At 43.4% G+C, this 24,276-nt stretch overlaps 1 protein-coding gene across 1 annotated transcript in view; it reads right to left on the bottom strand.

The window, feature by feature from the left end:
- Positions 1-24,067, bottom strand: part of LOC131932283 (angiotensin-converting enzyme) — a gene marked incomplete at its 5' end in the record, with an annotated part of 43,027 nt that extends 18,960 nt beyond the window's left edge. Inside the window, 23 exon segments of the mRNA XM_059289153.1 lie at positions 32-176; positions 739-837; positions 1,659-1,783; positions 2,481-2,653; positions 3,377-3,474; positions 4,338-4,529; positions 5,039-5,182; positions 8,498-8,585; positions 10,562-10,720; positions 11,388-11,766; positions 13,483-13,605; positions 14,403-14,501; positions 14,905-15,049; positions 16,478-16,576; positions 18,233-18,357; positions 18,611-18,783; positions 19,221-19,318; positions 19,692-19,883; positions 20,579-20,722; positions 20,836-20,929; positions 21,409-21,567; positions 22,794-23,007; positions 23,444-24,067. Coding sequence (XP_059145136.1) covers positions 32-176; positions 739-837; positions 1,659-1,783; positions 2,481-2,653; positions 3,377-3,474; positions 4,338-4,529; positions 5,039-5,182; positions 8,498-8,585; positions 10,562-10,720; positions 11,388-11,766; positions 13,483-13,605; positions 14,403-14,501; positions 14,905-15,049; positions 16,478-16,576; positions 18,233-18,357; positions 18,611-18,783; positions 19,221-19,318; positions 19,692-19,883; positions 20,579-20,722; positions 20,836-20,929; positions 21,409-21,567; positions 22,794-22,994 — 3,254 coding nt within the window.
- Positions 24,068-24,276: the final 209 nt, after the last annotated feature.

The following is a 24,276-nucleotide window of genomic DNA, read 5'->3' as shown; positions in this document are numbered from 1 at the left end:
ATAGATAGCCCCCCCCCCCCCGCCCCATTACCTGAGGTCCCACCAGGCTGAGTTGTACGCCTCTGGTGGGGTGTCGCCCCTGAAGACTGACCACCGCCACTGGTCAATCAAGTATCCAAAGGGGAGAAAGGCGACTTTCTCGAGGGCGATCTTCATCAGGAAGTTGATGTCTGATTCTGTGGGGGAAACACAGGTAAAGGTCAAGTCTGATAACCTTTGACCCGTACATCCAATGGAAAACACAGGCAAAAGTCAAGTCTTTTAACCTTTGACCCGTACATCCAATGGAAAACACAGGCAAAAGTCAAGTCTTTTAACCTTTGACCCGTACATCCAATGGAAAACACAGGCAAAGGTCTAGTCTGATAACCTTTGACCCGTACATCCAATGGAAAACACAGGCAAAAGTCAAGTCATATAACCTTTGAACCTGACATTTATTGGAAAACAGGCAAAGGTCAAGTCTTATAACCTTTGACCCTGACATCTATCGGAAAACAAGGGCAAAGGTCAAGTCTTATAACCTTTGACGGGGTGCCAATCCGTGTCTATTTTTGTCCACCATATTCTACAGAATTACCCCTTGACCACCGGAAGAGCACAAAAACTCATGTAGGGCACAGAAAAAAAAATTATTTTTCGTTGCTAAGGAAACTAGCATAGCCACTTAATGGCGAGTGTTACCCGTTTGTCAGGACTAGACTCATGACATGACGGGGGGGGGGGGGGATGTATTACCTCTGTCTGTCGGCACCTTGTCCAAGAGTCCGATCTTGTTCAGGTGTTCTGGCGTCTGCACCGAGAGAGCCATGACGTCACCGGTGGCCTCATGGAACCCTGGAACCAAGCGGTCAATACGTGGCCATCAGATAAAATTAGTTATAAGTATTTCAACTACATTCAGCTTCTGTGTTTCTTTCAGACATTTTTTCCGAGGGGGTTGGGGGGGGCACTTGAACCATTCGGGGGAGGGGGGGGGGGGGCGGACACTGATTTATTTAAATTATATACATTGTTTCTATTATATTAAGTGAAATAGAGACAAAATTAATTTTTCGACTAAAGTTCTTCTTGAGAATTTTTTTTTCTCAGTAAGGTATAGTCGGTAAAAACTTGTTCACATAAAGTTACGACCAAATGGAATTCGCTATAAATATTTGCGATACTGTATTCATCGAAGTATCTCTTATGTGTGTGTAACAGACTGTATTCTTGAGTATGATTTATCATATAGTATTTAACATGAAGTTATATGAATGTAGAGTACCTGGCAAACGGAAGGACTGCGTGAGCGACTAGTCATGTTTTTCCATGCTTTTTGTGAGATCGCTCACTGACGTTAAGGGGAGAGAATGTAAGGTATAAAAGGGGAGCGCAAGGGGGACTAGCTGTGCCTGTATAGAAGAATGTTGGAAGATGTCACCGCGTCACTTTGTTTCTAAATTGTATTTTGATTATCCTTTTTTCTACTATGGATTTACCATCACTATTCTTGTGGATCTATTTGCTGATGTAAATAAAGTTATAAGTTGTAAGAACTGCTGATCGTATTCTTGGATGAAAGAACTCACAATAACACTGTATTGTCTCATCCACAAATACGTGTTGTTACAGAATATTAGGGCCAGTGACTTGATCACGTGACATGTAAGCCTCACCTGGATTGGCCCCGTCCCTGAAGACGATAGGCTGGTCCATGTACTGCATGTAGTACTCCACGTGACCCATCTCGTGGTGGGCGGTGACCAGGTCCACCTGGGTTATGTCCGTGCACATTTTGATTCTAGGAGACAAAGTTCATTCAAGATCTGGTTTTAGTTGTTACAACTGTACGCTAGGTTAGGGAAAGTGACTAACGGAATAGACACAACGCCACATACAGAAGACGTGAGCTCGCTTCACACAATTAACAACAAACACACTGCACACTTTAGCGGGTTACACACTAATAATGAGGAATTTAACTCACTACACACTTAAGCAGCTAAAAAAGTATAGCACAATAACACTAAAGCACCCCACACCCCACACACAACACACAGACGCACATACCACACTAAAGCACCACACACACAGAAGCACCCCTCACACTAAAGCTCCCCACACACAACACACTGACGCACATACCCCACTGAAGCACCCCACACACAACACACTGAAGCACCCCACACACTAAAGCACCCCACACACTAAAGCACCCCACACACAAATCACAGACGCACATAACACCCTGAAGCCCCTACCACACTAAAGCACCCCACACACATCACACAGAAGCACCTACCACACTAAAGCACCCCACACACATCACACAGAAGCACCTACCACACTAAAGCACCCCACACCCCACACACAGACGCACATACCACACTAAAGCACCCTACACCCCACACCCCACACACAACACACAGACGCACCTACCACACCGACGCACCTTCCACCCTAAAGCACCTACCACACTAAAGCACCTAACCACAAACCTGAAGTCCTCCTTGTTGTAGAAATCGTATGCCGTAGCGTGACAGACGAGGTCCCTCCCGTCATTGGGCTTCTCCAGGATCGACTTATCCCAGAACTTTGGCACCATCTTCATCAACCCCAGGGACTCAAAGAAACTGTCAGCTGTTTGGAAAATCTTCAAGGGTGTGTAGTTCTGTAACAAGACAATTATAGAAATACTCACGATAGAAAGCTAACGGGTAAAAGACGAGCAGGGTGTGTCGTGCCATCAATTTTGGTAATTCCACAACTCTTTATTTTAATCCTATTTCTGACTTATACTTTACAGTCATTACATTTAACCAGAAATATCGATTTAACCTCACCAACATTTATGATCAATAAAACCTTACCCTTTAAAGAAAAGGATAACCCTTAGTAACACTAAGTCTACGCCTACCAAAGCTTAGTTTGTCAAAATATTAGCGTCTCTTTCTACTGCAGCTTGTTATATTTTCTGATAAAAGTTGAAATGAGTGGCGAAAATCGCACATAACATAACACAAAACTAATAACAATACATAAGCAAAATCGTATCAAAATACATGTATAAACAAAAATGTGAATAAAATGTGAAAAGAATGTAAACAAAACTGTGAATAAAATGTGAAAATTGAAAGAACTGAAAAAAATGTTTAAAAACATTGAAAACTGTGAATAAATATGTGAATAAAATGTGAAAATGTTTTTAAAAAATCTAAAAACTGTGAATAAATATGTGAATAAAATGTAAAAACGTTTAAAAACAGTAAAAAATCTGTGAATAAAATGTGAAAACGTTTAAAAACAGTGAAAATAATGTAAACAAAACTTTGAAAAAAATGTGAAAATGTGAAGAGAACTGAAAAAAAAGTATAAAAACTGTGAAAAACTGCACCTGTTTAACCATTTCAGACGTGACGTCAAGAGTTGGCTTGTCCTTGTATGGTGTGAGCAGGTCAACGATTGACTCCCAGCTCTGGGCCCACATGTTACCTGAGAGTAGAGGTGGTACAGTGGGTGCGGGTATGTTCAAATGTTTGCGGGTAAACTGTGTGCGGGTAAACTGTGTGCGGTTATGGTCAACTGTGTGCGGGTATGGTCAACTGTGTGCGGGTATGTTCAACTGTGTGCGGGTATGTTCATCTGTGTGCGGGTAAACTGTGTGCGTGTATGTTTAACTGTGTGCGGGTATTACAACTGTGTGCGGGTATGTTCATCTGTGTGCGGGTAAACTGTGTGCGGGTATGTTCAACTTTGTGCGGGTATATCAACTGTGTGCGGGTATGTTCAACTGTGTGCGGGTATGTTCAACTGTGTGCGGGTATGTTCAACTGTGTGCGGGTATGTTCAACTGTGTGCGGGTATGTTCAACTGTGTGCGGGTATATCAACTGTGTGCGGGTATGTTCATCTGTGTGCGGGTAAACTGTGTGCGGGTATGTTCAACTGTGTGCGGGTATATTTACCTCAGACCTTCGGGTATATTTACCTCAGGCATTCTGTTATATTTACTTCATACATTCGGGTATATTTACCTCAGACCTTCGGGTATATTTATCTCAGACATTCGGGTATATTTACCTCAGACCTTCGGGTATATTTACCTCAGACATTCGGGTATATTTACCTCAGACATTCGGGTATATTTACCTCAGACCTTCGGGTATATTTACCTCAGACATTCGGGTATATTTACCTCAGACCTTCGGGTATATTTACCTCAGACATTCGGGTATATTTACCCCAGACATTCGGGTATATTTACCTCAGACATTCGGGTACATTTACCTCAGGTATTCGGGTATATTTACCTCAGACATTCGGGTATATTTATCTCAGACATACGGGTATAGTTACCTAAAATATGTGCAGGTATGTGCCCAGATTTGGGGAAGAACTTCTCCCCATAGACGACCTTGAGCCTCCTCCTGACAAAACCGTGCAGCTGCTCGTACAAGGGCATCACCTGCCCCAGAAGGTTGGCCACGTCAGCTTCAAAGGTCGGCGACTCGTACCACGATCTCCAGTGCTCACCTACATCTTTGAAGCCTGGAACCAAATGTGGTGAGTAAGGTGGGGTCATTGACCTAATGTTAAACCAGTTGGTGGGTAGGGAGGGGTCATTGACCTAATGATGATTGACCGCTTATAACCAGAGGCGTAGTGGCTCATCCCGGCGCATGGGACGAAATACTTAAATTACGCCCCCCCCCCCCCCCCCAATTTGGGTAGATGGGTGATGGGGGTGCTTTTTGTCAGTCATTTTCTGATTTTTATCATGGTGTGGAACAAGTTATATATTTAAAAAAAACAGTTAAAATTCCGTAAAACCATTTAGAAGTCTTTTTGCTAAACTTCGATTGTGTATAATGCCATAATGCAGCTCAGAATAACGTTTTCATTTCTCTTTCCACCCAATTTGGCGCCCTCTCAGGTAAGTGTCCTGGGCAGCCCCACGCCCGACCTCCCTTAGCTACGCCTTTGTCTAACGACTAAATCCTGACTAACGACTAAATCCTGACGAACGACAAAATTTAGAGTAAAAATGATTGAGTTACATGAAGCGTTCACGGCACTGTTGTAGAGCTGGACATATTCTTCGTACTTCTTCTTCATCTTCGGCCCCGTGACGTCTCGCCAGCCTTTCCATGCTGCCATCAGCTCGTAGTAGTCCCGTGAGTCACTCATTAGACGGGTCAAGTCTGGGCAGAGGTGTGGGTTAGGTGTGGGTTAGGGTTAGGTGTGGGACTAAATCATAAGGCGGGTCAAGTCTGGGCAGAGGGTTGGGTTAGGGTTAGGTGTGGAACTAAATCATAAGGCGGGTCAAGTCTGGGCAGAGGGTTGGGTTAGGGTTAGGTGTGGGACTAAATCATAAGGCGGGTCAAGTCTGGGCAGAGGTGAGGGTTAGGGTTAGGTGTGAGACAAAATAAGTCGCTCATAAGGCGGGTCAAGTCTGGGCAGAGGTGTGGGTTAGGGTTAGGTGTGGGACTAAATCATAAGGCGGGTCAAGTCTGGGCAGAGGGTTGGGTTAGGGTTAGGTGTGGAACTAAATCATAAGGCGGGTCAAGTCTGGGCAGAGGGTTGGGTTAGGGTTAGGTGTGGGACTAAATCATAAGGCGGGTCAAGTCTGGGCAGAGGTGAGGGTTAGGGTTAGGTGTGAGACAAAATAAGTCGCTCATAAGGCGGGTCAAGTCTGGGCAGAGGTGTGGGTTAGGGTTAGGTGTGGGACTAAATCATAAGGCGGGTCAAGTCTGGGTAGAGGTGTGGGTTAGGGTTAGGTGTGGGACTAAATCATAAGGCGGGTCAAGTCTGGGCAGAGGTGTGGGTTAGGGTTAGGTGTGGGACTAAATCATAAGACGGGTCAAGTCTGGACAGAGGTGTGGGTTAGGGTTAGGTGTGGAACTAAATAAGTCTCTCATAAGGCGGGTCAAGTCTGGTCAGAGGTGTGGGTTAGGGTTAGGTGTGGAACTAAATAATAAGGCGGGTCAAGTCTGGGCAGAGGTGTGGGTTAGGGTTAGGTGTGGAACTAAATCATAAGGCGGGTCAAGTCTGGACAGAGGTGTGGGTTAGGTGTGGGACTAAATCATAAGGCGGGTCAAGTCTGGACAGAGGTGTGGGTTAGGGTTAGGTGTGGGACAAAATCATAAGGCGGGTCAAGTCTGGGCAGAGGTGTGGGTTAGGGTTAGGTGTGGGACTAAATAATAAGGCGGGTCAAGTCTGGGCAGAGGTGTGGGTTAGGGTTAGGTGTGGGACTAAATCATAGGATATACAAGTCTTTCTTTACACGGGTCAAGTATGGATGGATTTTTGGGTTAGGGTTAGGTGTGGAACAAAATCATCTGACACACGGTTAAAGTAACATGTAGTATTGTGTGCTAATGTGTTAGTGAACTGTTTGTTTAGAGAGGCTGACTAACACACAACCGTTAATCCTAAAGACGTCGAAAGACGCCCGGCATTAGATTCCCACAACAGACACACGTGTCACAGATTCACACAACAGACACACGTGTCACAGATTCCCACAACAGACACACGTGTCACAGACTCACACAACAGACACACGTCTCACAGACTCACACAACAGACACACGTCTCACAGACTCACACAACAGACACACGTCTCACAGACTCACACAACAGACACACGTCTCACAGACTCACACAACAGACACACGTCTCACAGACTCACACAACAGACACCCGTGTCACAGACTCACACAACAGACACACGTCTCACAGACTCACACAACAGACACACGTCTCACAGACTCACACAACAGACACACGTCTCACAGACTCACACAACAGACACACGTCTCACAGACTCACACAACAGACACACGTCTCACAGACTCACACAACAGACACACGTCTCACAGACTCACACAACAGACACACGTCTCACAGACTCACACAACAGACACACGTCTCACAGACTCACACAACAGACACACGTCTCACAGACTCACACAACAGACACACGTCTCACAGACTCACACAACAGACACACGTGTCACAGACTCACACAACAGACACACGTCTCACAGACTCACACAACAGACACACGTCTCACAGACTCACACAACAGACACACGTGCCACAGACTCACACAACAGACACACGTCTCACAGACTCACACAACAGACACACGTCTCACAGACTCACACAACACACACACGTGCCACAGACTCACACAACAGACACACGTCTCACAGACTCACACAACAGACACACGTCTCACAGACTCACACAACAGACACACGTCTCACAGACTCACACAACAGACACACGTGTCACAGACTCACACAACAGACACACGTCTCACAGACTCACACAACAGACACACGTCTCACAGACTCACACAACAGACACACGTGCCACAGACTCACACAACAGACACACGTCTCACAGACTCACACAACAGACACACGTCTCACAGACTCACACAACAGACACACGTGCCACAGACTCACATAACAGACACACGTCTCACAGACTCACACAACAGACACACGTGTCACAGACTCACACAACACACACACGTCTCACAGACTCACATAACAGACACACGTCTCACAGACTCACACAACAGACACACGTGTCACAGACTCACACAACAGACACACGTGTCACAGACTCAAACAACAGACACACGTCTCACAGACTCACACAACAGACACACGTGTCACAGACTCACACAACAGACACACGTGTCACAGACTCACACAACAGACACACGTGTCACAGACTCACACAACAGACACACGTGTCACAGACTCACACAACAGACACACGTCTCACAGACTCACACAACAGACACACGTCTCACAGACTCACACAACAGACACACGTGTCACAGACTCACACAACACACACACGTCTCACAGACTCACACAACAGACACACGTCTCACAGACTCACACAACAGACACACGTCTCACAGACTCACACAACAGACACACGTGTCACAGACTCACATAACACACACACGTCTCACAGACTCAAACAACAGACACACGTCTCACAGACTCACACAACAGACACACGTCTCACAGACTCACACAACAGACACACGTAGCATAGCTCTAGCGACAGACAACAGTCCACAGTCTAACGAAAGTCAGTCTAGTGTTCCACAGACCCATGTTCCCCAGACCCATGTTCCACTGACCCGTGTTTCCCAGACCCGTGTTCCACAGACCCGTGTTCCCCAGACCCGTGTTCCACAGACCCGTGTTCCCCAGACCCGTGTTCCCCAGACCCGTGTTCCACAGACCCGTGTTCCCCAGACCCGTGTTCCCCAGACCCGTGTTCCCCAGACCCGTGTTCCCCAGACCCGTGTTCCACAGACCCGTGTTCCCCAGACCCGTGTTCCACAGACCCGTGTTCCACAGACCCGTGTTCCCCAGACCCGTGTTCCACAGACCCGTGTTCCCCAGACCCGTGTTCCACAGACCCGTGTTCCACAGACCCGTGTTCCACAGACCCGTGTACCACATACACCTGTTCCTCACCTGGTTCTAGAGACAGACACCTGTCCCATGCCGTGCACACCTCCGCTGAGCCATAGATGGACTCCATTTCTACTCGCACTTGCTTCAGCTTGATGAAACAATATAAAGTCAAGATAATGATGTGGAGGAAGTCATGTGATGAAGTCATGTGATGAAGTCATGTGATGAAGTCATGGGATCCAGGTTCACTTTACTTGTAACTCGTTATGCTGGAACCTCCTCCCACCCTACACATTATCTAAAACCTCACCTTCCCTGTCCCACCCTACCCTACCCTTTGTCTGAAACCTGCCCCTCTACCCTCCCCTCCGACTCCACCCCGTCTGAAACCTGCCCCTCTACCCTCCAACCCCACCCTACCCTTGTCTGAAACCCGCCCCTGTACAATCCTCCCCCCCCCCCTCCGACCCGATTGTAGGAAAAAAAGTCACAGGAAAAAAAAACACAGGAAAAAAAACACAGAAAAAAAGTCACAGGAAAAAAAGTCACAGGAAAAAAAGTCACAGGAAAAAAAGTCACAAATATATATTTGCATGATATTTGATAATACTTTTATGTATTAAATATTTAGAGAGTGCAAATTAACTTAGGATTAATTAAATGTAATGTAATGTGTGTAGGCTGTATACGCATAGGAATTTTTATAATTCATCTTAAAATATCTATTATGAAGTATGTAGATTGTAATTATTTTAAACTTAAGATTAGTAGCATTTAATAGAATGCTCCAAAGCCACGGTTTTCATCGTGTTTTTTTATAAAACTGGTTACTGGCTTGTCTAGTAGTATGGATTCTTTTCTTACAACTAAAATACTTCCATTAAATAAAAAGATAATATATACTAAATCAATTTTCTTATATAAAATATTCCACGAAACAGCCCCCTCTTACTTATCAGATCTATTTTCTTTTAACATAAAATTAGGTCGTCGTCTCAATTTACCATTCCCTTATTCAACCTTTTTCCAAAAACATAGCTTCGCCTACTCTGGTTCTAATTTGTGGAACAATCTTCCTAATAAAATAAAGCTATCTAGATCTGAAAATATATTCAAATCTAAATTAAAACTAAAATTATTTAATGACCTAACTGACTCATTGTAACATTTCTCATTCATCTATTATATTCTCTTTTTTATCTCATTATGTATGATTGCTATGTACCATTGTTTCTTTATTCCACATTTTCAGTGCTATGTGTTACTGCTATGTGTTATTGAATTGTTTTATTTGTTTAAACGGCCAATGTGAAAAAAGGCCTTTGTGCCTACAATTGTAACCGTTGTTTGAATAAATTTGAATAAATTTGAAATTTGAATTTAATACCATTAAATTACCGTGAAATGGTAAGTTCATCTGACTTGCTGCTCTCAACTCATGGCAACAATAGTTATGTTTAGTTCAACCACCTTTACTGCCCACATGTATCACGCTCATTACATAACAAAACTTAGGATCAAAACAGAAAGCCGACAAGGTTCAAAGGCTGTCATTGACGCATAACGTCAACAACACAACATATGTTCGGACAATGCCTACTGAGGAGAAGCCGACCAGAGAATAGCCTACGGCAAAATGTGCCTAAATTTCTTTTATAATTAACTTTTCTACCGCGTATTTAACTAAATACGTAACAAAACTTGAGATTTTTGTTTTAATTATCTTAGAGTATTTTTACTTACAATTATTATAAATCATAATGCTTTTAACGTCTATAAATAATTTATGCTATCAAAAAATACAACCCACAACAATAAACATACACAATTTTACAATTCTTAACAAATTAATAAAAATATTTCTAAAAAGATTTTTGTGACTTTTTTTCTGTGACTTTATTTCTGTGACTTTATTTCTGTGACTTTTTTTCCGATAAAATTTTTCCATTGTGACTTTTTTTCTGTGACTTTTTTTCCTAGCAAAAACTGTGACTTTTTTTCTGTGTTTTTTTTTTCCTGTGACTTTTTTTCCGTTTACCCTCCGACCCACCCCATCCCGTGTCTAACACCTCACCCTCTACCCTACACCTCCGACCCCACCCCACCCCGTGTCTAACACCTCACCCTCTGAAGCTTGGCCCGGTCGGGCTGGGCGGCAGATCCAATCTCCCGGATAAACTTGAACTGCCGTCTCATGGATTCAGGCATCGCGGTGACGTTGTACACAAGAGATTCCTTGAACTTTCTCAGGTCAAACTCCGCCTGCTCCATCTCCAGCTTCACCTGAAGGAGACACAACAAGATCTGTTGCCTCAGCTGGACTGGACAATCAACGGTCAATTTAGGGGCTAGAGCTAATTAAAGTAATCTGTGTGTGCAAACGAACGAAACAAAATTCACTGTTTGTACTGTTAGAGCAGGGAATTAGAGCTAGAGCTCATTAAATTATCAAATTATGCAAAGGAATGTAACAAAAGTCATTGTTTGTACTGTTAGAGTAAGCAGGGATTTAGGGCTAGAGCGAATTAAAGATCGGTGTCGTCAACGAAATAGTTCATTATTAGACCACCCTAGAGGCTAAACCCGAAAGTCTCGAGTTCGAATCCGGACTCAAGTCAGTGGAACGTTCCTGAGCAGATTTTCTTCCAGGCATCTCTTCAGGGGGGGGGGGGGGAGAGAAAGTCTACCTCCATCCCGAACGAGATGGAATTTATATAGCAAACATATTTACTTGTGTCCGCCCCCCCCCCCCCGGAAAATGTTGACCGCCCTCCCCCGAAAAAATATCTAGTGCCCCCCCCCCGGAGAAAAAAGTCTGGAAGAAACACTGTTCCTGAGTCCACGCCGCTCATGTGGCAGATGTGACAAAAATAAAACATGGCAGTTTCGTGGTTGTTAAAAACTTTTGGCGGCTTTTGAACATGTTTGAGATTATCCAAAAATAACTTACAAAATTGTCTTCGTTTTCTTTGGTCAGATTTGATTCGTACGCGTACTCCGCTTCTTTGACTCTGTATTTTATATCACCAGCCTCTTTGTCATACGATTCCAAGAAGGTGAAGGCCAAGGGAATATCAGTGACGGTTCCGGTTCTGGTATTTTCGAGGCACTTCTCTCTCTGGTCGTTCGTGTCGGCTGGGGTGTCAGAGATGGGGGCGGGGGACGGGCACTGGGGGTCCCAGCCGTAGTCGTTGCCGTTTTGCTTGCGGAGAAATTCCATGAGGGGGTGGAAATATTCCAGGAGAGCCCCAGCGTCCATCCTGTCCTGACCGGTCATGTTTTTCATGGCCACAGGCCAGGGCTGGGAGGCCCCGAGTTGCATCATGCCCCTGGGGATAGAGGTTGTGGGGTGGGGTTGTTTATCATGCCCCTGGGGATAGAGGTTGTGGGGGTGGGGGTGTTTATCATGCCCCAGGGGATACACAAGAGGCTAGGGGGTGGGATGTATCATGCCCCTTAGGGGCAAACCCTCCTAACCAGGACAAACAACACCTACTTGAAGAGATCCCCCCCCACGAACCAAGACCAACATGACCTACTTGAAGAGATCCCCCAACCAAAAGAAACATGACCTACTTGAAGAGATCCCCCTACCAAAACAAACATGACCTACTTGAAGAGATCCCCCATTCAAGACCAAAATAACCTACTTGAAGAGACCCCTCCAACCAAAACAAACATGACCTACTTGAAGAGATTCCCCGCCAAGACCAACATGACATACTTGAAGAGATCCTCCCCCAAACAAAACAAACGTGACCTACTTGAAGAGATCCCCCAACCAAAACAAACATGACCTACTTGAAGAGATTCCCATCCAAAACAAACATGACCTACCTGAAGAGATCCCCCCCCCCACCAAGACCAACATGACCTACCTGAAGAGATTCCCCCCCCCCCCACCAAGACCAACATGACCTACCTGAAGAGATTCCCCCCCCCCCCCCACCAAGACCAACATGACCTACCTGAAGAGATTCCCCCCCCCCACCAAGACCAACATGACCTACCTGAAGAGATTCCCCCCACCAAGACCTCTTTTCTTCTTCTTCTTCTTCGTTCTTAATTATTAGTGTGGAAGGGGATCGAGATTTATCTGCCAGTGGGTTTGAACTCGAGACTTATTTCGAATTTATCAACCATGAGCTTTTTTTGCCGACTCGACCACGCCTCCAACGCAATTAAGCGTTACGTGTCAACTGGTTATGCGCCATTGAGGTCATTGACTCCGATTTCAGCCTGCTTTTCTTTTTGGATTTTTGCTTCCATAGCCTTTGTCCAACCAAGAACAAACTACAAGGCAGCAGTTGTTTAATTTTGGAGTTGTCTCTCCTAGAAGAGTGGCTGTCCCCAGTTAACGAGCCTCATCTGCCCGAGGGTTCGAACTCGAGACTTTTCGGTTTAGCAACCATGAGCTTTACCGACTCGACCACGCCGACCCCTCCACCAAGACCAACATGACCTACCTGAAGAGGTCCCCCCCAACCAAAACAAACATGACCTACCTGAAGAGATCCCCCCAACCAAGATGACCAACATGACCTACTTGAAGAGGTCCCCCACCCCCACCAAGACCAACTTGACTAACCTGAAGAGGTTCTCTAACCAAAACCAACATGACCTACCTGAAGAGATCCCCCCCCCCCACCAAAACCAACATGACCTAACTGAAGAGATCCCCCCCAACCAAGATGACCAACATGACCTACTTGAAGAGATCCCCCACCCCCACCAAGACCTACATGACCTAACTGAAGAGATCCCCCCCAACCAAGATGACCAACATGACCTACTTGAAGAGATCCCCCCCCCCCCCACCAAAACCAACATGACCTAACTGAAGAGATCCCCCCCAACCAAGATGACCAACATGACCTACTTGAAGAGATCCCCCACCCCCACCAAGACCTACATGACCTAACTGAAGAGATCCCCCCCAACCAAGATGACCAACATGACCTACTTGAAGAGATCCCCCACCCCCACCAAGACCTACATGACCTACCTGAAGAGGTCCCCTAACCAAGATGACCTACATGACCTACCTGAAGAGGTCCCCCGCATCCCTGCTGTTGTAGATGTCACACCTGTGCAGGGGCCCCGTGTGGCCGGCGGCCTGACAGGCGGCCTTGTGGAACTGGAACTGGATGATGAATGACACGAAGTACCTGTGGATAATGGATGGGATAGCTACATGTGGATGGGGGAGCTACATGTGGATGGGATAGTTGGATGTGGATGGGAGAGCTACATGTGGATGGGATAGCTACAGGTGGGTGGGATAACTGCAGGCTGGCTGATACAGGTAGATGAACAAGCTAATTGTATAATGAATACAGTTAAATACAAAAGTACGAACATATTAGAAATAAAGGATAAGTAATTTTACCTAATGCAACGGTCATTGGATGCTTTGCTAAGCTAATGTAAGGAATAGGGGAAATGGTATTTAGCCAAAGTAAAGAACATGGGATGTGGAGCAAACCGAATGTAAGGAACATGGGACATGATGTTTACCTGATGTAAGGAACATGTGACATGATGTTTACCTGATGTAAGGAACATGGGACATGATGTTTACCTGATGTAAGGAACATGGGACATGATGTTTACCTGATGTAAGGAACATGGGACATGATGTTTACCTGATGTAAGGAACATGGGACATGATGTTTACCTGATGTAAGGAACATGGGACATGATGTTTACCTGATGTAAGGAACATGGGACATGATATTTACCTGATGTTAAGAACATGGGACATAATGTTTACCTGATGTAAGAAACATGGGACATGATGTTTACCTGATGTAAGAAACATGGGACATGATGTTTACCTGATGTAAGGAACATGGGACATGATGTTTACCTGATGTAAGAAACATGGGACATGATGTTTACCTGATGTAAGGAACATGGGACATGATGTTTACCTGATGTAAGGAACATGGGGAATGATGTTTACCTGATGTAAGGAACATCTGCAGCCACGTGATATTTGGCCCCAGGGTCAAAGTCTGAGGAAGATCTTGGTATCGGAGACGACAGTCCCTGGTATCTGCACCTGGAGGTTGGAGGGTGACAGGGTGTTTGAGGAATTACAGGTGTCACACAGTAGCAGCATCACGCAGGTACACCACAACATCATCACACACGTACACATACAACCTCATCACACACACACATCACACACACACACGCAACAACATCATTACGTACAATGCCTTTACTTAGGACCTTTACTATTTTTTTCCAATTCTCAAAGTTGTCACTTTGCGGATTCTATCAAAACATACCCAAAAAAATCCCACCCATAAACTTACTTTAAATCCCACCCATCAACTAACTATAAATCCCACCCATCAACTTACTTTAAATCCCACCTATAACCTTACTTTAAATCCCACCCATCAACTTACTTAAAATCCCACCCATCAGCTTACATTAAATCCCACCCATCAACTTACTTTAAATCCCACCAGTACTTGGTGTAGTTGTCGGGCGTGACGTCACCTCTAAACGCTGCCCAGCGCCAGAGGTCAGTCAGGTAACCAAATGGCAGGAAGGCGAGTTTCCTGAGTGCCATGGACATCAGGAAGTTGACGTCACTCTCTAAATCAGGACAAACGTTCACAATCATTTGATGTCTTAAACTACAGGTCAAGAGCTATTCGGAGTTCGAACGACTCATATTACGAATACTCCTGAGTATAAGCACCTAGAGGCTCGAACTTCTCGAATTACATACGAAACCCATGAGCTCATAATGTTCGCAGCCCAAGGCTTTAAGCAGAAATTGTATAAAACTAGAAAGCGAGCTTTTAGGGAGATGAATTACCCGTGTACCACATTATGTTACAACTTTAGAAAGCCAAAGTCTAGAGAGAAGAATTGACCGTGTCCCACATTTTGCTACAACTTTAGAAAGCTAAAGTCTAGAGAGAAGAATAGACCGTGTACCACATTAAGTTACAACTTTAGAAAGCTAAAGTCTAGAGAGAAGAATTGACCGTGTCCCACATTTTGCTACAACTTTAGAAAGCTAAAGTCTAGAGAGAAGAATAGACCGTGTCCCACATTTTGCTACAACTTTAGAAAGCTAAAGTCTAGAGAGAAGAATAGACCGTGTCCCACATTTTGATACAACTTTAGAAAGCTAACGTCTAGAGAGAAGAATAGACCGTGTCCCACATTTTGCTACAACTTTAGAAAGCTAAAGTCTAGAGAGAAGAATAGACCGTGTCCCACATTTTGATACAACTTTAGAAAGCTAACGTCTAGAGAGAAGAATAGACCGTGTCCCACATTTTGCTACAACTTTAGAAAGCTAAAGTCTAGAGAGAAGAATAGACCGTGTCCCACATTTTGCTACAACTTTAGAAAGCTAAAGTCTAGAGAGAAGAATTGACCGTGTCCCACATTTTGCTACAACTTTAGAAAGCTAAAGTCTAGAGAGAAGAATAGACCGTGTCCCACATTTTGCTACAACTTTAGAAAGCTAAAGTCTAGAGAGAAGAATAGACCGTGTCCCACATTTTGCTACAACTTTAGAAAGCTAAAGTCTAGAGAGAAGAATAGACCGTGTCCCACATTTTGATACAACTTTAGAAAGCTAACGTCTAGAGAGAAGAATAGACCGTGTCCCACATTTTGCTACAACTTTAGAAAGCTAAAGTCTAGAGAGAAGAATAGACCGTGTCCCACATTTTGCTACAACTTTAGAAAGCTAAAGTCTAGAGAGAAGAATTGACCGTGTCCCACATTTTGCTACAACTTTAGAAAGCTAAAGTCTAGAGAGAAGAATAGACCGTGTCCCACATTTTGCTACAACTTTAGAAAGCTAAAGTCTAGAGAGAAGAATAGACCGTGTCCCACATTTTGTTACAACTTTAGAAAGCTAAAGTCTAGAGAGAAGAATAGACCGTGTCCCACATTTTGTTACAACTTTAGAAAGCTAACATTTAGAGACAAGAATCGACCGTGTCTTTTGTTACAACTTTAGAAAGCTAAAGTCTAGAGAGACACACGACCCCGCCTCACCTTTGTCGTCCAGAAACTCTGTCAACAGGTTGATCTTCTTCAGGTGCTCAGGTGTCTGGACTGACAGGGCCATGACGTCACCGATTGCCTCGTGGAAACCTAGGAAAGAAAGTAATCAGCAGGTCTTAGGTTTAGTCGTGTTCTTTGGGGGGGGGGGGGGGCAATTTGTCTGGTGTGTTTACATTTTTCAAGGACAAGGGCTGGTATAATTTGTTTACGATCTGCGAGTTTCTTTCAGGCATTTCTACAGCACTGTCCCTAGGAGGAGATCAGAGTTTCTTCCAGGCATCTCTTCGGGGGGGCAAAGCCCCCCCGCAAATTTTTTACCGCCCCCCCGAACGAAATGAAATTTATATAATTTATATAGAAAATATATACTTTTAACAGTGTCCGCCCCCCCGAAGAAAGTTTACCGCCCCCCCCCCCCCCCCGAAGATTTCAAGTGCCCCCCCGGAGAAAAAAGTCTGGAAGAAACACTGGAGGAGATTATCTGAATGTGTTGTTGACCATCAAATGTGTTGTTGACCTTCTGAATAATTTGATTGTTTATTGTGTATTTTTCAAACGCTTATCAGCTAACAAGGTGACCTCAAAAGGAAATGTAATTGCTGTGTCACTGAGTCTACTCAGCTGTTATAGGTACCTGGCTAATTTTTAACAGTTTTCGGGTAACCCTGCCTCTAACAATCTGATTCCTACATGAAACAGGTTGTGTGTAGGCCACAGCTATGCTGACACCATACTTGTAGACCAGACACATATCATGGGGACCTATCGTTGGTGCTATCCTAGAGACCACAGGCTAATCCTAGAGACCACAGGCTAATCCTAGAGACCACAGGCTAATCCTTGAGACTACAGGCTAATCATGAAGACCACATGCTAATCCTTGAGACTACAGGCTAATCCTGGAGACCACAGGCTAATCATGGAGACCACAGGCTAATCCTTGAGACTACAGGCTAATCCTGGAGACCACAGGCTAATCATGGAGACCACAGGCTAATCCTTGAGACTACAGGCTAATCCTGGAGACCACAGGCTAATCATGGAGACCACAGGCTAATCCTTGAGACTACAGGCTAATCCTGGAGACCACAGGCTAATCATGGAGACCACAGGCTAATCCTTGAGACTACAGGTTAATCCTGGAGACCACAGGCTAATCATGGAGACCACAGGCTAATCATGGAGACCACAGGCTAATCCTTGAGACTACAGGTTAATCCTGGAGACCACAGGCTAATCATGGAGACCACAGGCTAATCATGGAGACCACAGGCTAATCCTTGAGACTACAGGTTAATCCTGGAGACCACAGGCTAATCATGGAGACCACAGGCTAATCCTTGAGACTACAGGTTAATTCTCTTGACGACAGGTTAATCCTGGAGAAAGTAAGCTAATCATGAAAGCCAAAGACTAATCCGTTAGACCACGTATTAATCTCGGTGATAACAGCTTATCTTGTAGATCTACCATTGTAGGCCCATCATGTAGATCACATGCTAATCCTAAAGACCAAAGTTAATCGTGTAATGACTAATCCTAAAAACCAAAGGCTAATCGTGTAAAGACTAATCCTAAAGACCAAAGGCTAATCTTGTGTATACTAATCCTAAAGACCAAATGCTAATCTTGTAAAGACTAATCCTAAAGACCAAATGCTAATCTTGTAAAGACTAATCTTAAAGATCAAAGGCTAATCCGGTAAAGGCTAATCCTAGAGTATATCGCGTAATCCTGTAGACGTACCGTTGTTGGCACCATCCCTGTAGACTACAGGCTGGTCCTTGTACTGCATGTAGTACTGTATGTGCCCCATCTCGTGGTGGATGGTCATCAAGTCCTCGTGAGTAATGTCTGTGCACATCTTGATCCTGGCAATGAGAGTTCAAACCTTGGGATTGTCTTTGGATGAGGTCGTAAACATAAGGGGTAGCAGTAGAAAAACGTGCTTTATGTTCAAGCCTTGCAAAGGCATTTCTTTTTAAATTTTGTCTGGTCTTTGGATTAATGGAATGTTAGGGTCACTGAGATCAATTGAATCGTGGGGTCAGGGGATCAACTGAATGTTGGGATGATTGGATCAAATGGAGGCTAGGGTCAGGGGATCAACAAAATGCCACTCACGCAAAGTCTTTCCTGTTGTAAAAATCCCAGGCCGAGGCGTGGCAGGCGACCTTCCGCCCGTCCGTGGGTTTCTCGATCACAGACTTGGTCCAAAAGGTGGGCACCATCTTGTCGAAACCCAGCGACACAAAGAAGGCTTCAGCTGTGTCGAACATCGTCTTGGCTGTATAGTTCTGGACATTTTTAAAGTCACTGTTAGATTGCAACATCAACATGCTCATAACCCGCGAATTAATTAAAATCAGCTAATAATCAGCTGATCTTTTTAAATAATTTTTTTTAAATATTGTAACTGTAAGGTAAAAGTGCATCTAATTAATTGGCGATTCTATGGCAAACGAGGCTCGTTAGCTGAGGACAGCAACCCATCTAATTGAGAAAATTCCAAACACAAACTACTACTGTCTCAGCGAATGTTCTTGGGTGAGCATAGGCTATGGATGTTAACCCAGAAAGAAAAGCAGACCGAATTCAAAGAGCCAAATGGCGAACACCATGTCATGTTGACATGCAATACTTAAATTTTGTTCTAGGAACTCCCTTAAAATGTGCCACAAGTAAGAACGAAGAAGAAGAAGAAACTGTTGTTGATTTGAAGTAGATGACCAACCTGTTGGATCAGCTGATCGGTGACGTCTATCAGGGGTCTGTCCTTGTATGGCATGACCTCAGAGGCGATGTTGCCCCACTCCTGGGCCCATATGTCCCCTGGGTAGATGGAAGGTCGGGTTTTTAAATGTGGGATAGAGGTAACGTTTTGTGGGTGTGGAGTTTGGTTCACATATACCTGGGTAGATGGAAGATTCGGCTTTGAACTATAAGAAAGGGTGCCGTAAAGGGGGTATTGTGGAGGGGGCTGGGCCGTAATGAAAATGTTGGAGAATGGCCCCAATATTACCTGCTTAGATGGAAGACTTAATGTTGATATATTCGAGAGTATTGAAGTATAAATTTTGTATACAAATATCCTGTTTCTTTCATCAGGTGAGGGTGTAGACGTGATGGGTGGGGGTGGGGGGGGGGGGGGGGAATGGTTCGGGGCCTATTATTACCTGGTAGATGAAAAATATGGTTCGGTTACCTAGCAGATGTGCCGGAATGTGACCGGAAGCCGGAAATTTATCCGCCCCGTACAGCTGCTTGAGGTGCCGGCGAACGTAGGCGTGGAGCTGCTCGTAGAGCGGCAGCACCTGACTCATCAGCTGGGCCACGTCCTCCTCGAAGGTCGGTGACTCGTACCACGACCTCCAGTGGTCGCTTGCGTCCTTGAACCCTGAAAGTTCAACATTTGTCAGGTTGATAGGGGGGGGGGTAGAATAATGTCTAGTGTTACTGTGTTAAGGTTTAGATGGCCATTGCCAAAAATCATACGGTGAATAAATTAACTCTCCCCCAAACACGTAATTTAATTTGATAGCAAATAATAGAATTATTTTGTATTTGCCGATTAACTATAGCTATCTATTATTATTAGAACGGGAATTAACTTTCGGATATTTCAATGTTAAAAGATAGCGTAAGACCGCTTAGAACGGGGATAAGATATAACAAACTCTTAAAAGTACCTATTCGAACTTGACAGTCCGTGAGGAAGGTGAAGTAGAGTTCACCTGTTTCATTGCCTTCGGCTTATGAAGTGAAAGTGTGGTCAGCACTATGCCACTATGCTCAGCCGGCTTTACCTTCCTTAACGTGAGCTGGGTACCCGTCAGAGCTTGGTGGACTCAGGGACGTTCTACGGACTCGAGTCCGGGATCCAAACCCGAATCTTTCGGGTTTGGAGTCGTACGTTCTATTATCCAACCACGCTGTGATATTGGACAAAGGGCAGTGCAGCGTATCAATATGGACGCCAGTATAAAAGTTGAGTATCCATTACGCGATCGCGAAAAATTGTCCATTATTTTTTGTTTTCTTGTTGCCCGATGTAGCGTTACGAGACGTAAGTTGTATGAAGCAGCCACATACCTGCCTGTCGTACGGCATCATTCATCAGATCGACGTACTGCACGTACATGTCCTTCATCTGACGGCCCGTGGCGTCATGCCAGCCGCTCCAGACAGCCAGGAGTTTCTCGTAGTCACGTGACTCGGCCATCAGGCGCGTGATGCCTGGGGGACACGGACCAATCAAATCAGTCCTTACAAGCTACACTAACAAATATCTGTGTGAATGAAATGTGTGAATAAGTTATACTGCACGTTATGAAACTAGTTTGGTCTACCTGGCTCCATGTCGAGACAGCCATCTTTGGTCGTCTGTAAACAAACTTTGGCTGTGTTGTACAGCGTGGACATCTCAGACTGGAGTTCTGTTAGCTGCGGGACAGATATATATATATATATATATATATATATATATATATATATATATATATATATATATATATATATATATATATATATATATATATATATGTAAAATACATATTATATATACATTTTATATGTACATTTTTAGGCATATATATATATATATATATATATATATATATATATATATATATATATATATATATATATATATATATATATATATATATATGTGTGTGTGTAAAATACATATTATATATACATTTTATATGTACATTTTTTAGGCATATATATATATATATATATATATATATATATATATATATATATATATATATATATATATATATGTATATGAATATAATTATGTAAAAATTCTTTATTGCAGTATAATTATATACAAAAATTGATACGTTAAAGTATAGATATCCGAATACTTTGAAAGATGCGTTGACACATTTCCTTGACTAGACCAACTGTTTTACCTTCTGCAGTTTGCTCTCGTCCTTTTGTGCTGCTGTACCAATGTCCCGGATGAAATGAAACTGTCGTCTGACGTCACTGCTCATGCCAGTATCATTGAACTCCGCTGCTTTTTTGCTCCATTCCAAATCAAACTTGGCTTTTTCTATTGCTTTTGCATTCTATTTTTTTGTTTAAAAACGATAAAGACCAAAATCAAATGGTGTGGGTTTTTTTTTTTTTGGTGTGATTTTAGGACAATAACAAAAACCCTACCCTACGACATAAACCCTGCCACAAAACCCTTTAACAACCCCTCTACTTGTAAAAAAAGAAAACCGATGAAATTAATGTATCTCTTAACTTTACTATTTTATATTTGGCACAATGATTTTGGTAAGAAAAATATAAAATATAAAATAAATTTGGATACGAATGGTTGGTTTGTATAATTTTCAGGCTTATTGTCTAAACAATTTCTTAACAAGCCCATCAAGTCTTGACAGAATTAAGGGGTCATCCATAAATGACGTCACGCTTTTTTGACGATTGTTACCTCCCCCCTCCCCTCCGTCACACGTCGTCACAAAAAGCCACACGCCCCCCCCCCTAAAATGACGTCACACCTCAACCTACAACCCCCCTCAAAATTGCAGTTGAATTTTTTTAAAACATCGATATTTTTCCTAAATCTTGTCTAAACTATTACAATTTATTAAAACAGTTATCTAAAACGCGAAATAACGTTTAAATTTCGTTTTCTAACATTGCTTTTTTATAATGCAAAAATGTGACGTCGCAACATCTGACCCCCACCCCCTTTCCCCCTCATCACACATCGTCACAAAAATTACAGACCCCCCCCTCCCCCCTACGAGTGTGACGTCATTTATGGATGACCCCTAACAAGAAAAAATTATATTATAACTTGAGTCATCTAAAGTGGATTGGATTAGGTATTTATAACTCTTTCTTTCTCTCTCTTTCTCTCTCTCTCTACAGTCTACATCCCACTCTCTCTATATACACATACATATCGGCATAACCGACTCGGGCAATGCTCGGCTGTCTATCTAAGGTGTCTCTAAACCCCATATTTTCAGTCCCTTAGCCTGCGGGTGTCCCCCGGGATTTTGCCTCATCCCCCGGTACACCTGGGTCTGGAACCCAGGTATCGAACATGAGACACTCGGGATTGCAAACACACTACCGCTAGACCACGACCGTGACCATACCATTCCTTGCCATCAACCCCCCCCCCCCCCTTCCACCACAGGCGACCATTAATTTCAACACATTTAGATTTGCCCGGGATGATACCAATCATCCTCGCGCTTTAAAAATTATTGCTTCAAGTTATTTTATAAATATTTAAGATATTTCTAATTAACTGATGATTAGTAATTACATATATTTTTTCATGCTCATCCGTAATGTTTGTTTTGAAGGTATATTCTTTGTCCACAAGGTCGATCTCGATCTTTTCTCTTTCAACCTCATAATCTTGGAGGAACTGAAGCGCTTCCGTCTCGTTCGTGTTGCTGCCTGTTGATTGGCTGGCAGCCAGACTGACGTAAGCAACAAACATCAGCCATACCTCTAGCTTCATGGCTAGACCAAGCCTGAGGGTGAAGAAATAAAATGTTTAAAGCAATATCGAAAGTAGAACAACAACATTGCTTGCTGTATAACTTCTGTCTGTTTTTTTTTAAACTTTTTTAATGTTAACGGGAGGTTGGGGGGTGGAGGGGCATAACCTACACAAAGTAGCACGAAAATAAACAATATAATTTTAACTTTGAATATAAAATTAAACAGCGCCACTTAAAATATTTTAATATTTAAATGTACGTGGTTTAGAATCAAACTAAAAACGCTGCAAAATTCGATGAAATTTCGAACTAGCGCGAAATAGTTTAAACAGCTCATTAAAAAAAGAAAACTCATCAGCAGTGTAGTTTTATTTAAGCTAATTTTAAAAAAAAATTCTTTTAAACAGGTTTTAGTTATTTTCGCCAACATTTTTTTCCTTATTTTTTATTTTATTTCTAAACTTACTTATTTTTCGTCACCTATCTGTGACGTAACAGATCTCTCTGATGATATATTTTATCTGTAGTGCAATGGATCTGCCTTTATGATGATACCTTGTATCTGTAGTGCAATGGATCTGCCTTTATGATGATACCTTGTATCTGTAGTGCAATGGATCTGCCTTTATGATGATACCTTGTATCTGTAGTGCAATGGATCTGCCTTTATGATGATACCTTGTATCTGTAGCGCAATGGATCTGCCTCAGACGATATCTTTTAACCAGAGACCTCCCACAGCACTGAAGTTTTGAGAGTTGAGCGAAGACACCGATCTGAATCCACGTCCCGATATCTTGCACAGTCTCAGCAATTTGGGACTCCGGTCAGGGGAGGCAATCCTAAGACTTTGTAGGCTCTGTCAAGGGGAAGTCACCCTTTGACTTATCTCGCGAAAAACAAATTCCAGCTAAACACTTGATCGAGTTGAGATAACGAACCTGTGTGTGAAGGAATGGCCGTCCTATGTCATCACGCATGCTGCTGGCAAACAAGGACTAGAAAACAGTGTCGTAACCTTGCTGCCATGGCAACAGATATACGTACTGTAAACCTTTTCCTGTTCGACCCACCACTAAATGAGATGCGCATTTTATATTTTTATTTTTTTTAGTCATACTCAAAATCACCACCCCACATACCATCCTCGGACTAACGGGGGTTGTGGGGGACTAAAGGGAGGGACTGAGATTCACAAATACCTAAGAGCCGCAGACACCAAAATAAAGCACAAGGAAATACAAATGAACGTATCTACCACGTCAAACAAGTTCACATCCGATGAAATATCATTTTATA

The sequence above is a fragment of the Physella acuta genome, unplaced genomic scaffold (assembly GCF_028476545.2).
Source record: "Physella acuta isolate Inbredline_101_S28 unplaced genomic scaffold, ASM2847654v3 ptg002129l, whole genome shotgun sequence".
Lineage (NCBI taxonomy): Eukaryota > Metazoa > Mollusca > Gastropoda > Physidae > Physella > Physella acuta.
Note: the sequence above shows the minus strand (reverse complement) of the source record. Positions and strands in the feature narration are given on the sequence as shown.